At 41.5% G+C, this 16,766-nt stretch overlaps 1 protein-coding gene across 8 annotated transcripts in view; it reads left to right on the forward strand.

Annotated features, from left to right (window-relative positions):
- Positions 1-16,766, forward strand: part of SLC39A12 (solute carrier family 39 member 12) — a 71,200-nt gene that overhangs the window by 17,574 nt on the left and 36,860 nt on the right. For 5 of the 8 annotated variants that reach the window (XM_070408085.1, XM_070408104.1, XM_070408094.1 and 2 more), the window contains exons 5-8: positions 4,446-4,618; positions 7,098-7,208; positions 9,531-9,702; positions 14,449-14,621. In XM_070408085.1, the coding sequence (XP_070264186.1) occupies positions 4,446-4,618; positions 7,098-7,208; positions 9,531-9,702; positions 14,449-14,621 (629 nt within the window). The remainder of the gene's footprint in view (positions 1-4,445; positions 4,619-7,097; positions 7,209-9,530; positions 9,703-14,448; positions 14,622-16,766) is intronic. The other 3 variants (XM_070408115.1, XM_070408133.1, XM_070408150.1) reach the window with 1 other exon arrangement.

Raw genomic sequence — 16,766 nt, forward strand, 5'->3', positions numbered from 1 at the left:
TTTTAAATAAAAGTAATATAAAATATCTATTTTGGTTACATCCATGACTGCCAGGTATTTGGGGCTCAAAGATGCCAGGAATAGAATCAGAATATCTGTTTTGCAGATTTCATTGTTCTTGGCAAGACATTAAAAAATGCAAGGACTTATTTTTTTAATATGCATCAAAATGTCCAACTTTGCACACCAAGGGATCCTGGTGTGTTGTATAATAGCTGGTGCTGCTGCCAACACACTTCCTCTTGGGAAGTCACAACATAAAGGGAGATATGAATTTACTAAGGGAGCAACAATACCCTCATGACCTGTATAAATCTCCCAATTCTGAAAGAAGGGATTAAGAACTAGTAGCCATACAATTCAGTGTTGATCTTTCTCTGGACATGTTTGTACAACAAATTGAATGACAGATGTGTTTTTCTACAACTTATTTACATGTTCTGTTAAAATGAAAGTTGAAATACAATGAAACTGTGTTACCTAGCTGTCATGACTAGGAAAGAAACCAGGAAAGGCATATTATCCTGAGAATAATTTTGATATGAAAACCAGGAGTTGAGAAATTTTAGCAATAGAATTTCCATTTCAGGGGAAGGCATGCAATGATTCCACTTTTCAAGTATTTTAATGTAAAAATCTATGCTACTGAAGGGCTTGATTACTCTAAAAAAATTGGAAGAGACATCATATTACAATACAAAATACAGTTAGAAGCAAGCTGTGCTGTAAGGTTAAAGCCAGTTGTTTAGATATTAATCATCATGAATCCTGGTTAAAACATCTAAATAATTGCTTTTAAGAGATATTAAGTATCTCCCTAACCCCCCTCCAATCTGGCAACTGTCAAAATGTTCTCTGTATCCATGAGTCTGTTTCTGTTCTGCTTGTTTGTATATATTTTTTAGATTAAATTGTTGATATATAACTATTTATTGCCATTTTATTGTTCATATTTCTGACCGTTCTTCTTCTTAAAGAAGACCCTTTAACATTTCATGTAGTACTGGTTTGGTGGTGATGAACTCCTTTAGCTTTTTCTTCTCTGGGAAGCCCTTTATATGCCCTTCCAATCTACACGATGACTTTGCTGGGTAGAGTAATCTTGGTTGTAGGTTCTTGCTTTTTATCTCTTTGAATATTTCTTGCCACTTCCTTCTGGCCTACAAAATTTCTGTTGAGAAATCATCTAATAGTCTTATGGGAATTCCATTATAGATAACTAATGCTATTCTCTTGCTGCTTTTAAGATTCTCTCTTTGTCTTTAAATTTTGGCATTTTAATTATAATGTGTCTTCGTGTGGGCCTCTGTGGGTTAATCAAGTCTGTGATTTCTAGACTTGTATTGTCTATTTTTGTTATTATTTTTTCAAATAGGTTTTCTTTAAATTGAATTTATTGGGGAGACATTGGTTAATAAAATCATATAAGTTTCAGTTGTATAATTTTATAATACATCATCTATATATGGTATTGTTTATTCACCACTCCAAAGAATCGGCCACTTTTGCATTTGAGAATTCAATTCCATTTCAGAGCCCCATTCCATCTCAGTTCAGTTAGATACTCATTACAGGAGTCATGAAACATTTTCTCCAACAGCCGCCTCTGAGCTACAGCTCCACTGCAATTGATTATATTTTGGGTTGGGAGGAAAAGAAGTATGCTAGTTTTAAGTGTTGTTGTTTATTAATTTTTTTTTATCATAGAGATTCTTAAACATAAACAAAAGTATAAACAATAATATAATTAACCCACATAGGCACAGTATCTAGCCTCAGTAATTAACATCAATTGGATATTCTTATATTTGCCTCCATCCTCTCTCATTACTTGACTATTTTGAAGCAAATAATCAATCTTAATATTTCTACTAGTATATAAACTAAAAGAATTTTTTTAAATCACCTTATTACTAATATCACGTTAATGATTCCTTAATGTAAAAATTTCCATTAATGTTGACATTTCCCTAATTTAAACATGGTTTTTGTTTTTTTTTGTTTCTGTAAAATGGAAATTGTGTGTATGTCAATGATTCTTTCTTCTACCATCTCAAATATGCTGTGAGCTACTCAAATATGCTGTGAATTTTTCATTTCAATTATTGTATTCTCCAACTCCAAAATTTTCATTTGAACTTTAACATAAGTTCTGTGTCACACTTTCCCATTTCTTTGCAAGTCTCATGATTTTTTGTTGTTGAAAACTGGTCATCTACACTAATAAAAGAGAAACATGGTAATTGGCGTACAACCGCTACCCTTCCCATTGGCTAATCAGCATATCCTTATGCAAATCAACTGTCAGCCAAGATGGCGGCCGGCAGCCAGGCAGCTGTAAGCGAACATGAGGCTTGCTTGCTCCTGGGACTGCAGACTCCAACGTTCCCCGCCTGACTTTCCGGCCTCTGAGCTGGCAGTTTGAAACATTCTAACAAATATAGGCCCGGGATCTCAGAGCTGAAGTTATACATTGTTTCGATTATAGAACCGAAACAAACCAGATACCTGCTCTCAGAGCTAGAGCCAGAGCTAAAGCTGGCCCAGAATAAAATTAAAAAAAGGAGCCGTTGGGAGCTTCAATCAACAATCGCCAGCCTGAAAGCAGCCCTCAGCCCCTCACCCAGACTGGCCAGGCACCCCAGTGGGGACCCCCACCCTGAAGGGGGTGTGACCAGCTGCAAACAGCCATCATCCCCTCATCCAGGCTGGCCAGGCACCCCAGTGGGGACCCCCACTCTGATCCAGGACACCCTTCAGGGCAAACCAGCCGGCCCCCAGGCCTCTATCCTATATAGTAAAAGGGTAATATGCCTCCCAGCACTGGGATCAGCGGAGCCGAGAGGCCTCCTGGCACCGGATCAGTGTGATGGGGGGCAGCGCCCAAACCCCCTGATCGGCCCTGCTCTGTGTGTGACAGGGTGTGGCGCCCCAACCCCCCCCTCCCCACGGGCCCTGCTCTGTGTGTGACAGGGTAGAGCCATAACCTCCCCATCGGCCCTGCCCTGAGTGTGACAGTGGCGGCGCCCCAACCCCTTGATCGGCCCTGCTCTGTGGGTGATGGAGGGCGACGTCCCAACCCCCTGATCCGCTCTGCTGTGTGTGTGACAGGGGGTGGTGCCCCAACTCCCCTATCGGCCCTACTCTGTGAGTGACAGAAGGGAGCTCCTCAACCCCCTGATGGTCCCTGCTCTGTGTGTGACGGGGGGAGCTCCCCAACCCCCTGATGGGCCCTGCTCTGTGCATGACAGGGGGCAACGCCCCAACCCTCTGATCCGCCCTGCTCTGTGTGTAACAGGGGGCGGTGCCCCAACTCCCCTATTGGCCCTACTCTGTGAGTGAGAGGGGGGAGCTCCTCAACCCCCTGTTGGGCCCTGCCCTGTGTGTGACAGGGTATGGAGCCCCAACCCCCCTGATGGGCCCTGCTCTGTGTGTGTCAGGGGGCGGCGCCCCAACTCCCCAATCGGCCCTGCTCTGAGCCCGACCAGGGGCTGCATCCAGGGATTGGGCCTGCCCTCTGCCACCCGGGAGCAGGCCTAAGCCAGCAGGTCATTATCTCCCGAGGGGTCCCAGACTGGGAGAGGGCACAGGATGGGCTGAGGAACCCCCTTTCCCCCCGAGTGCACAAATTTTTGTGCACCGGGCCTCTAGTTTAAAATAAAATATTGTAGTAACATTAGTTTGCAGTTTTTTTCTACCACTGATGGCAACACTTAGGAAAATACCAGAGATATTTTATTCACAAGTAAAAAGATGAATAAATTCAAAGAATTTCACCATTATACGTAATTATTCTCTGTATCAATTTGTACAAGCTGACAGCTGTACCGAGGGAAACTTAACTGTAATCTATGAACTGATAACCATACCACAGTAGTATTAGAAAAGAAGTTCTAATTTGTCTCTACAACCTCAACATTTTTTCATTTCCTGTCTCTTTTTTGCATGAACACTTAAGAGAAAAATAATTTGATTGATTTAAGTACATTAAAGTTTTTAGTCAACTTAAAGTTGTGTAGTGTCTCAGGGGAATAAATTTCTAAGGATTAGGCCAGTTTCATCTTTTATTTACCTTTTTGTAGGGAACATCTATAAAAAGAATTAGTTGGCCCAATGGAAGGCACTCCATTGGTGGAATTGCTTATTTCATCTTCTCCAAGAGATATACTAGTATACTAGTATATATATATATATATATATATATATATATATATATATATATATATGTTTGGTTCAGCCCCAAAGCTTAGCCAAGATCTTGTGAAGGAACCAATATCCATGTGAAGTATAAATGTTATTTATTATTGTTCAAAATAAAATTTTCTTTTCATTAGAACTAAATTTACTTAATAAAATATCAATGCTGTGGTCATGTGAAATTGTGATTATTCTGAAATTGACCTGTCTTTATTCTATGTGACACTGACTTTGTATAAAATTTCTAGAACTAGACCAACTCCTAAACACTCTCTGGACCAAAGTTACCTGTAACAGAAAAGATCAAGTCCATCAGCTTCAAAGGAAAAAAAACAATGTAACAATTCATGATGGGAGTTACCCTAATCTATCTGTATCCATGAACCAAGAGTCAGTGGATGGTCCAATTTCCTGGGATCAGGTATTGTCATTATTCCTCTTATATCTTCATTTGCCACTGTCAAAGAAATCCCAGCTCTGAAAGTGGCATAAGAGTTGTAGAAACCTTAAAGAATAATATGTATTTTTCTTAAATGTAAGAATATTCTATCTAATATAATAAAAAAGAAACATGCAAATTAGCCATCCCTCCACTACACTCAAGCCACACCCACCAGCCAATCGGAGTGATATGCAAATTAACCCAACAAAGATGGCGGTGGCCATGGAGTTGGAGGCTTGGGTTGCCCCCGGCGATCTGGCCTCTGCTGAAGGAGGGGCTGGGGGACTGGGCAGCCGGGAGTAGGGTGGGAACTATGCAGCCAGGAGTGGGGTGCTGGGCAGTTGAGAGTGGGGCGGGAACTTCCTGGGATGAGCGCCGGGCAGCCGGGAGCAGGGCGCTGGGCAGCTGGGAGCCAGGACGGAACTACGCAGCTGGGAGCGGGGCACTGGGCAGCCAGGAGTGGAGCGTGAACTTCCCGGGGTGGGCGCCAGGCAGCCTGGAGCGGGGTGGGAACTACTCAGCCAGGAGTGGGCGCTGGGCAGTTGGGAGCAGGGCAGGAACTTCCCAGGGTGGGCGCCAGGCAGCCGGGAGCAAAGCGGGAACTACTCAGCTGGGAGTGGGGTGCTGAGCAGTCGGGAGTGGGGTGGGAACTTCCCGGGGCAGGCGCCAGGCAGCTGGGAGCAGGGTCCCCCATAGTCGCTTGCTCATTCACTTAATTTGTTCATTCATTCACTCATTCACTTACTCATTTATTCACTCACTCACTCACTCACTCACTCACTCAGCAAACACTCCCAGGTCCCTGGCACCAAGCCAGGCATTGAAGGTGAAACAGGATAAGACAGAGCTATGTCCTCAAGATGTTAGTAATTCAGTAGGGTGAAGCAGGCACATGAACGAGGCAGTTGTACGCACAGACGCACTGTACTGGGTTTGGTGAGGGCTGTAACTAACGCCAACTTTGTTCTCTTGATAAAATGGGGCCTCAGGAGCCAGGCCGCCCCAAGCCTGTAGGCCTGCACCTAGGCCCGGAGCGGCCAGGGTCCCGGAACATGACAGAGGGTGCAGGTCGGGCTGAGGGAATCTTGCCCCCCCCCCCCGCCCCACCCTGTGCACGAATTTGTGCACCGGGCCCCTAGTTTCCACAGAATGGTCATTTTTTCCCCCCTTCTATAAGTGGCTCTCTGCAAACATAAACATGAGGTCACGATTTTTAAGAGAATAAGATATACTACTCTTTCCTCCCTTGGGTCTATGTTGAATGCATGAATAATTATTTCAATGTACATATATTAAGCCTTTACTATGTGCCAATCACTATTGTGGGCATTAAGGATATGGAATTGAACAAAAACAGTCACAGCTCCTATGGAGCTTGCAGGCTTACAGAGTAGTGGGGGGATATAGACATTACATAAATACTTATAATACTAATGAATGAATAGTTTAAACTTAGATTAGATTAATTTAGATTAGAATATAAAGAGATTACTTTGGGCTGTGAGCAACAGAGAAATATTTGTATAGTAGGTAGCATTGAAATGGTTTTTGAGAAAAGGTGATATGTGATCTTATAAACACTCCATATTTCTTAAAGTTGTATTCCAAAATACATTCACTAGTGTACTGTGATGCTTCTTAAAAATGGGTGCTATGATCAAATGAGCTTGGGAAATACTGGAGATAACACATTGCACTGTTTTTGGGAAGTCCTTTAGTAAATAAACTTCTTTATTCTTTTTTAATCTAGTATTTCTCAAACTTTGACCATGGAATCCTTCCCTGCCCTAATCATTTAAAATAGAAAAAAATTGATATTCTATGATAACGGCTTACATATATTGAGTACTTACTATGTATTAGACACTGCTCTTTCACCTGCACTGCCTCATTTAATTATTATTATAACTATGAGAGGTTAGGTCAGATTAATCCATTTTACAGGTGAGAAATGGAGGCATGGGGCTAATAAGTAAGTACTTAAATTCACAGGAACTGAGGATTATTACATAGGTTGCCTGATAGCATATTCAGTGCCCTTAACAACTATGCTATTACTTAGAAAATGTTGATTTAAATAACTAAAAGCTGCTTTTGTTATTTGTATCTCTGATATTCTTACTGAGCACAATCTGTATTTTAAAAGAGTACAATTCCTCACATATTCTTAACACTGTTGAATGCTGTTCCCATAAGTGATGAATGCATGATTGGGCAGCATCATGTATTTTTACTTTTATATGCTTTAAAAAATGAATTTCTGTCACTTTTTTACTTTTCTCTTAAAAGGTATCTATTTACATGGACTCTTTCAATGCTTATTATAGTCAACTGAAGGTGACAAGAGTTAATGCTTATATTAATCCTTGTTTGTGAAGTCTCTTTAAAAGCTTCCAGGGCTAAGGTTATGATTTCTTTTAAATCCTCACCCAAGGATATTTTTCCATTGATTTTTTAGAGAGAGTGGAAGAGAAGGAAAGACAGAGAGAAATATCGATGTGAGAGAAGCACATCCATTGGTTGCCTCCTGCATGTCCCGGGCTCAGGCTGGGAGAAGCCTGCAACCAAGGTACGTGCCCTTGACCAAAATCGAACCCAGGACCCTTCAGTTCGCAGGCCAATGCTCTATCTACAGAGCCAAACTAACTAAGGTTATTTTATAAAAATTACTTAAGGTATGCATTTTCTAAGAACAATAATAATCATTTTTCTGTGCTAACTATGCAAAATTAACCAAACAACCTCTTCTACAATTCTCCTCTGCCACAACATATCACCTTCCTTGTGCCTCTGGATGAGACCCTAAGATAGGAGACTAGATCTGAGGATCCTTCCTATTTTATTTTATTTTTTAATAGAGATAGAAACATCAATGATGAGAGAGAATCATTGATCTGCTGCCTCCTGCATGCCTCTTACTGGGAATCAAGCCCGCAACCCAGGCATGTGCCCTTGACTGGAATCGAACCTGGGTCCCTGCAGTCTGCAGGTCAACGCTCTATCCACTGAGCCAAATGGGTTAGGGCAATCCTTCCTATTTTAGAACAGTGGTTCTTAGAGTGTTGTCCCTGGGTCAGTGACATCAGCATCACCTGGCACCTTGTTAGAAATGCCAGTTCTCAGGGCCCATCCCAGGATCTACTGAGTCGTAAACTCTGAGAATGAACCCAGCACTGCCTTTAAAACCCCCTCCAAGGGGTTCACAAACCATTACTTTAGAATATGTTTGTAAAGTTACCGTAGATGTCTGATATAAACTCAAGTATACATATATTTTGAAGTTTTCTCTAAAGGAATAAAGAAAATTTAAAGGTCATTGTCTGAGTAATCCAAATATTTATTCAAGTTTCTTTTTAATAAAAAATGTATTGTTTTTAAAATGTTATAGAATATAATGCATTGCCTTTTAAGAACATTCCTGTTAGTGATTTCAGAAGAAATGTAAAACAGTGACCTAAATAGCACAGAAACAGCAAATAAAGGTCAAGGGTACAGAAGCTTACAATAGAATATTCAATTTCTTGACAACGAACTGGGGAAAGGTCCATGGCATTCTGTTCCTGTTTTCCTCTCCACTCTTTTACTTACCAGTTAGACATCCTCCAATAAGAATATTTATTATGGGGGATTCATTACCAAAGTTTGTTGCTAGTTTCTCTTTTGGTTGTCAGTATTTTTAATGAAGCAATTATATTCCATTAGTAACAAATGATACAAAAGAGAATAGTCTCTGGTGATTTTTTTATTTTGACAAGGAGAAAAAAATCACGTTTAGTTTTCTGATGTTGCTTCTTGTAGCAGATACCTTTTTGGGTTCTTGCCCCGTTGCTTGCTGGGGAACACCTTCCTCTGCCACAGGAATGAGGCTGGCAGCCGTGGTTAAGCAGCATGATCCCACCTCCTGTCTCCTGGGCAAAACTTATTGAACTGGATGGGTGTCTGACCCGAGAGAGCCCCCTGTGGCTCTGCTGAAGCCGTCAGATCTGTCAGGACTTGCAGAATCAGCTCAGTCTTGGGGTTTGGGACTGAAAGTTCACTTCAGAGCTGGGGCTTCTATGTCCAGGTGTTTTCTATCAGAGAAAGGGCCAGACTGAAAAATAATAGATATCTGCAGAGGGGAACAGAAAGGAGAAGATAATTGGCTCTGAAGAGACAAGGCTTTTAAATTACTAATTTGAAAAAAAAAAAATCCTGACTGATTGTAACTAAAGATCACAAAGGCATTGTAATGGAGTCTTATTTCAATAGAAGACACCCCTCTGCGCCCGTGGAACTATGCACCACTCTCACCCACATATTAAAACGTTTTATCCCTAGCTGGTTTGGCTCAGTGGATAGAGCGTTGGCCTATGGACTGAAGGGTCCCAGGTTCGATTCCGGCCAAGGGCACATGCCTGGTTTGCAGGCTCGATCCCCAGTGGGGGACGTGCTGGAGCAGCTGATCGATGATTCTCTCTCATCATTGATGTTTTTTTTTTTTTCTCTCTCTCTCTCTCTCCCTCTCCCTTCCTCTCTGAAATCAATAAAGAAATGTATTTTTTTTAAAAATTAAAAAAATAAAACTTTTTAATGTAATTTTTGATACACAAAACCAACCCTTAACACTTCTGAGATAGACAAATGCCTTGTGGCAATTTTTAGAGGCCTGTTTATTTATAATCCTCATCTCTTATGTCTATACAATATAAAAATTGCAAAGATTTATGTAAATATCAGTAGATAAAAACAATAGTATCTGTGGAGAAGAGATGTCAATTGACAAATGCTGTGTCAACTAGCTGGTATGTAAATGCTAAATGCTACGGCTTCATGTGTCCATTTTAGCTAGAAGGCCAACTGATGGTGAGTTTGTGTGCTGAGGTTAGTAACAATGTATGTTTTTCCCACACAGACTTGCTTCTCTGCTGGGCAACTCGTGGAGATATTTCTACAGAATAGCCTTTCAGCTATTTCTAAGGAGGACTTTAAGCAAATGAGTCCAGGAATCATCCAGCAATTGCTCAGCTGCTCTTGCCAGCTGCCCAAGGACCAGCAAGCAAACCTTCCGCCGACCACTCTGGAGAGTAAGATCGGATTCTTCCCTCAGAAAGTGAATGCACCCAATATGTGTGATAATAACCGTGAACACAGGGTCCTTACTATGATCCAGGCACTGTCCTAAGCATTTTACATGTATCAACTCATGCCATCCTCACAACATCACCATGAGCGAGATAATTACCCCCCATCTTACAGATGTGGAAACTGAGGCACATAGAGGTTAAGTGACTTGCCCAAGGACACACCTCTGGTAAGGGATTCAAACCCAGGGAACCTGGTCCCAGAGTCATTGTTTACTTTTATTTTTATTAAAAAAAAACTTTATTGTTGAAAACATTACCTATGTCCCCTCCCCCGTTCCCACCCATTGACCTTTTCTAGCCTGTCCCCTGTCCCTGCCCCAGGCCTTCACCACCCCAGTCATTGTTTTTAACCACTGTGCTATGCTAGCTTTCAATGAATATTTACATCTTGTATACAGTTTATGAAAGTTGATTTGGTCCCCTCTATCGGACTTATAGACCAAATCGGAAGTGCATAGCTGAGAGGTGGCATGGTATGAGAGAAGGAACACACGGAATGTTGGAATCAGAAATGCAGAGTTGAGTCATGGCTTCCATCCCCAGCCAACTCTGTGATCTTCAGCAATCTCCTTATTTCCCGGAGCCCATCTCTTGTTCTGCACAGTGGGAAAGCAGTGATGTCCTACAGGCTTCCCATCCTTTCACACATCAGGGCACATGCAAAACAAAAAACAAAAAACAAAGGCACACTGGGGTACACCGAAGAGGCTGATCTGGCATGATGGTGACCAGTGCAGGCAGGTACCAGCCCCCCAGACCTGGCTGGCACCCCCAGCAGTGCACTCGCCTGTATCCCATTGGATCAGGGCAGTAGGTGAACCCTACTGTAAGGCTTAAAAAGGTACCTGTGAGGTTCAAATGAGATAATATGTACAAATTTGCATTTTGTAATTTAAAGCACTGTATATTTAAAAGAAAAAAAAGGTTGCCTAAGAACATCCATGATGGATAAAAAAATTTGAGCTAACATATGCAACCTTTAAAATATTACCATTAACCTAGGGGACTTATATATGTTTTTTTCAGAGTAACCTTTCTTTTTCTTTGAGATAGTCTGCAGTGCCCATAAAAGCTGAAATGTTTGGCTACTCACTTCTAACTCACAGTAGATTCTGCAGCATCAAGAGACTCATTTGAAGATTTTAGGTGAACAAAAACATGCCAGGCCTACATAGCTAAAACTCCACATTTACTGAGAGGGAGAAGGCTTTCTTAAAAGTGAGCAGCTAAATAATTCAGCACCTCGTGGTCAATGATGACTCAGAAATGATGAGGCAGACAAACTATGGCACCTAGAGCTTCCATGAGCATGTCTGTATTCCACCTCGTGTCACAGTGTTTGGTACACACAGGCCCCTGGGGATGGGTTGATGAACTGCAGATTCATGGAAAAGTTTTTATCTTTCTAATGACCTTCTAGACCCTTCCACGGAACAGTCTTTCTAAGAAAAATTCAAACATTCAAACAAATCACACTCACTAGAGAACATTAGTGTTCTCAATTTAAAAATGTTGCATTATATAACAAAAGGGTAAGGTTTGTATTGGCCTTTTGAAATTACAGAAATATAAGATGAAGAGGGAAGGACACAGGGAGATGTTATTATGAAAACAGTGTGGTGAAATTCAATCTCTAAGCATCACCTCCAATTCAGTTTCCAGGAAAAAGCATTATTACCATGTACAAATCAAGGTTCAGACCCATGCAAAGTAGCTGCTCGGGAATGGCTAAGAATTTATGTTCTCTTTAAAATATATTTTTATTGATTTTAGAGAGGAAGGGAGAAAGATGGAAACATCAGTGATGAGAGAGAATCACCAATCAGCTGCCTCCTGCACGCCCCCTACTAGGGATTGAGCCACAACTTGGGTATGTGCTCTGACTGGGAATCAAACCGGTGACTTCTTGGTTCATAGGTCAACGCTTAACCACTGAGCAATCCTGGCCGGGCTATTCTATTCTTTTTTAAATTAAATTTATTGGAGTGACATTGGTTAGTAAGATCATATAGGTTTCAAGTGTGCATTTCTGTGACTCATGATCTGTAAGTTGCTTTGTGTGCCCACCACCCAAAGTCCAATCATCCTATTATGTTAAGTTCTGTTGTAACGATGAGAAACATTTACATAGCACCTGTCTGTCAGTCACCTGACTCCAATCAAGACGCCAAGGGAACTGGGGTAAGTTAGTTAGCAGAGTCCGATGGCCACAAAAGTCAGAGACTTTATGGTTTTCAGGCTGTCCTTGCCATATGGGAGCAGGTGAGATCTGGCTCGCAGAGGACATAAAAACATCTATAAACTCTAAAGTTAGGAAATGTTCATCCTCTTCCCATACCACCTGGTAGCTGCCCTCAGGACAAGGCAGGTGAGGGGGAGAAGGATTGCAGAACTTGAAACTTTGCCTTTTACCTCAGAAATGTTAGACCCTAATTTGTCTTTGTGAGTTCTTGTCATTTTATGATCTTTTGTAGCTACCCTAAAAATGTGGCAACTTTGAATTTTATTAGGAACCCAGGTTCTCATATTAAACTTCAAAAGTCTTTATGTATTACGTTCCCACATAGAATCTATTTGTGGAAGAATGGGATATGAAACTTGGTTAAATGTCTCTAGGAATCTTTTTTATAACATAGGTATTTTTGCTAAATTAGAACAGAATAATACTTCTAGGTGTATGACCATTCCAAACCATTTTTATCATTTTTTAAACTTTAATTGTGGTAAAACACACACACACACACACACACACACACACACACATGAATTTATCATCTTAATCATTCTTAAATGTAGTATCTACAGTTCAGTGGTATTAAGTATTTTCACATTGTTGTACAATAGATTTCTAAAATTTTTTTATCTTGCAAAACTGAACCTCTATATCCATTGAATAACAACCACTTTATAATAGATTCCTAGCAGTGAAAGAATGGTGATGAGAGTGAGAAAATCAAAGTTTAAAAGTTTTTTGCCTTCTCTGAATATACCACCAACTCTATTTTAATACTACACTCCTATATAATTTAGAACTTATAATTCAGTAAGTCATAATTATAATTAGAACTTATAATTCAGTAAAGGTCATCTTAAAAATCACAAGCCTATTACCATGTTATCAGCTAGAATCATTAATATGATCTAATGTAGAGGGTGAATGTTCCAGAACAGAACAAGAATAATGAGAATAGGCTATTTTATGTGATAGCTAGCTTTAAGGTGATAGTTTCTTAAAATCTACAATGGACTTTAAAGAATATAACTATATTGTTTGATTTAACTTATTATTTATTTGTATGTAGTCACTAAAGGAAATGACAGTTTAATTTGGTAATTACCTTCCTTTATTGTTTATAAACAAGCTTTCCATGACTTACTAATAATGTCTAAGTAAGTAGAAAGCAGAGTATCTGCAACCAAAGGGAAATGGTGGCTTGAATAACACTTTTTCTCCAAATCATTTATATCTGAAAGCCGTTTTTCTCTCTATTAATCTTACTCTTTCTTCCCTCTTCTCTGGCTTCTCCCCACATACACATTTGTTTTTGTTTGAATAATTTAAAAATTGTACTTTCTGAATATTTTTCAAAAAATCTAGAATCTAGAAACATGGAATAAATTTAGAGGTTACAAAATATTATTGCAATAATCCAAAATGTAGGTTGTCCAAGTTTATTACCAACTGCTACACATTCATTGGTCAGATTTTACCAACGCAAACACTCATGTTAGTCATTGAGAATAATAAACACTCTTGACATTACAAATAGTTTTGAGAACCTCTGGAAGAAAGTACTCACTTTGTATACAAACACAGGTCTCCATGGGCCCAAACAGCATGCTCCCATCATAACACTGCCGCCTTGCCTTTGAAAGGCTTAAGTGTGATTAGATGGGTATCGTTACCACTACCTGTCCATGGAGGTGGTGGTTTAAAGTGAGAGAAATTAATATCTTGGGAGTGGAAGGTGAGCTAGGTCCTTGCTTGCCACAGTGATTCTTTTAAAAATATGTTTTTAGTGATTTTAGAGAAAGAGCAAGTGAGAGGAAGAGAAACATCGATGAGAAAGGAACATCGATTGGCTGCCTCCTGGTGCATGCCCCCTACTGAAGATCGAGCCCCAAATCTGGGCATGTGCCCTGACCAGGAATCGAACCGTGACCTCCTGGTTCATGGATTGACACTGAGCCACACCAGCTCGGGCCCACAGTTCTTTTTTAATAAGAGGTCATTGGGGTAATTTTAAAGCAGCAGGGATGTTTGGTGAAAATCTTCTCATTCTTTTTTTTAAAAAATATCTTTTTATTGATTTTTTAAAAATATATTTTATTGGTGTGTGTTTTTTTTTTCACAGAGAGGAAGGGAGAGAGATAGAGAGTTAGAAACATCGATGAGAGAGAAACATTGATCAGCTGCCTCCTGCACACACCCTACTGGGGATGTGCCCGCAACCAAGGCACATGCCCTTGACTGGAATCGAACCTGGCTCTCTCCACTGAGCCAAACCGGTTAAGGCAAATCTTCTCATTCTTAAAAATGAAAACATTTTACCCAGTATAACACATAAACAATTTCATAGCCCTATGGACTGTACAGTAAGACAGATTATTCTGTCACTCGCACCAGCTGAGGCACTCGCAGAGGGCGTGAGCACTGACTGCTTTCGCATTCTCCTTCCCACTTAGAATACGGCTACAGCACGGTGGCTGTGGCCCTGCTCACACTGGGCTCCATGCTCGGGACAGCGCTGATCCTCTTCCACAGCTGCGGGGAGAACTACAGGCTCATCCTACAGCTGTTTGTGGGCCTGGCTGTTGGGACACTCTCTGGGGATGCTCTGCTCCACCTTATCCCTCAGGTAAGCTTTTTTTTTTTCCTTCCATGTCAGATAGAGTAGGTCCAATTTCTCCTTAAGTTTAGCAATTGGAGGTACTTATGCAAGATTTCACAGCACCTTGGATGAGTAGGCATAGTGGCCAGTGTTTTCCTTGGAAATGCATATTATGTCTGCAAAACATGTGTAGGAAAAAAGAGATGACCAATTATTATGTTCACCACGCTATGCTTATTTTTGAAATAAATAAATAAAAGGTGACCAGATGTAGATTCCTACTAAGAAAAATTCAGTAAGCACTTACTAATTACCTGTAAATAAAGATGAATGGGCTGTAAGCATCACACTGGCTTTCCCCAGTGCCCCCCAAACTCATCGGTTTCATTCTCTGCCCTTCTCGCTGTCTTTTGTGCTGGGAAGATTGCACCTCCTCAGGCCCCTCGCAGGCTGTTATTGTTGTTGGGTTCAGCCAATGTGAGGCCCAACAGAAAGTGAGGGGAGGAGGCGTGAGGGGCAGGCGTGTATCTTCCTGCCCCCTCCTGGCTCTGGTACTTGCTCTAGAACAGCGACTTCCAACCCATGTGCCATTGCAATTTAAATTGTAATTTTTAAAAGCTGCAATATTTAGTCAGGGATACCGACCTCTTTCCCCTTAGATTGTCAAATAAAAAAATGACAACAGCCAACACAATAGCCATTTGGTGTGAATGAATCGAAATTATACCTATTTTTTGTTGTGCCCCAGAATTTTGGTCATTAGTGTACGTGCCATGAGGCGACAAAGGTTGAAAATGGCCGGTGTAGAAGCAGCAGTCAACCTGCAGTCCTACAGCTCCCATGGAGGCCTCTTCCCAGCTCCGCCTCCCACTGAGCTTCAGCAACATTACTTCCAACCTTTGCCTTTTCATCCCCGAGTGCTAATGGTTTCCTGGGTTGGCAGGTTTCTGGTTGTCTCATTATTCCGCACCCTTGACTTCACCTGTACCTCTGTAATAGTGGCATCATTAACCTCTCCTCATTTGGACCACCATGCCCGATGGAGAATGTACAGATTTCCTGTAAGAAAAGTGGAAGCACCAGGAAGTTGGCTCTCTGTTGAAGTGTTTTAAGGCTCTTTATTTGTCAGAAATGGAAGGACTAGGACCTGAGATGCAAACGAGTTCAGGCAGAAGGGTCTTCAGATGAGGGTGTCCATTTCCTCTGAAATCTCTTGTGATGAACAAATGATCCATCCTCTCAGAAAGTCTGAGATGTTAAAATTTTCCACGCGCCTCTGGCACTTTCCTACAGGGTCACTCTTGTTGCTTAGAGGCTCAATAATATTAGACATTCTGAAAATTGCCAGTTGAGCATTGGAGAAATGAAACAAACCATTATTAGTTTTAATTTCCCCTGTAATCTAATTTTCTGGAAATATTTCAGGGCTTCTTGGCTTGAGGCGGTGGCCGAGGCCTTTTTCTAGGTCACTGCAGTGGCTGCAGAGTTGTTTGCTCCCAGGATCCAGGGAAACGGCAAAAGGATCTGAAGGCCTCCTGGGTCTCCCCAGGTCAGGGTGACATCGCTCCAGGCAGCAGGGGTGGATTGGTGTGGGTGGGACTGTGGACTGGCTCTGCAGAAACAAGGCATGAGGGGAACTGAAAAGATTAGCTGGGTTTCATGAACTTCGGAAGGCTGTTTTATTCAAGGAGCCAGACGAGGACGAACGTTATTGGGAAGAGGAAGATGCAGTACAAAGGTGGTGGAAAGCTAAAAAAGCAGTGAGGTTCCTGAATGTGATCCATGACAAGTGTTCAAAGGGCTGCAGAGAAATGACCCCCCAAAAATGCCATTTAGCTAAATTTATTCCACTTAAAGATGTGCATTTTATTCCAGGACTGTGTTTCTTTCCTGTTCTCTGATATTACAATATTCTCTATGTTATGAAATAACTAGAGGCCTGGTGAACGAAATTTGTGCACTGGGGGTGAGGGGGTTGTCCCTCAGCCCAGCCTGTACCCTCTCCAATCTGGAACCCCTCTGGGGATGTCTGATTAAACCAGCAGTCAGACTCCCTCTCACAAAACTGGGACTGCTGGCTCCCAACCCCTGCCTGTCTACCTGCCTGATTGCTCCTAACAGCTTCTCCCTGCCAGCCTGATCACCCCCTAACTGCTCCCCTGCCAGCCTGAT

The sequence above is a fragment of the Myotis yumanensis genome, unplaced genomic scaffold (genome assembly GCF_028538775.1).
Source record: "Myotis yumanensis isolate MYYU_CA2020_CCGP unplaced genomic scaffold, mMyoYum1.0.hap1 SCAF_1, whole genome shotgun sequence".
NCBI classification, from domain to species: domain Eukaryota; kingdom Metazoa; phylum Chordata; class Mammalia; order Chiroptera; family Vespertilionidae; genus Myotis; species Myotis yumanensis.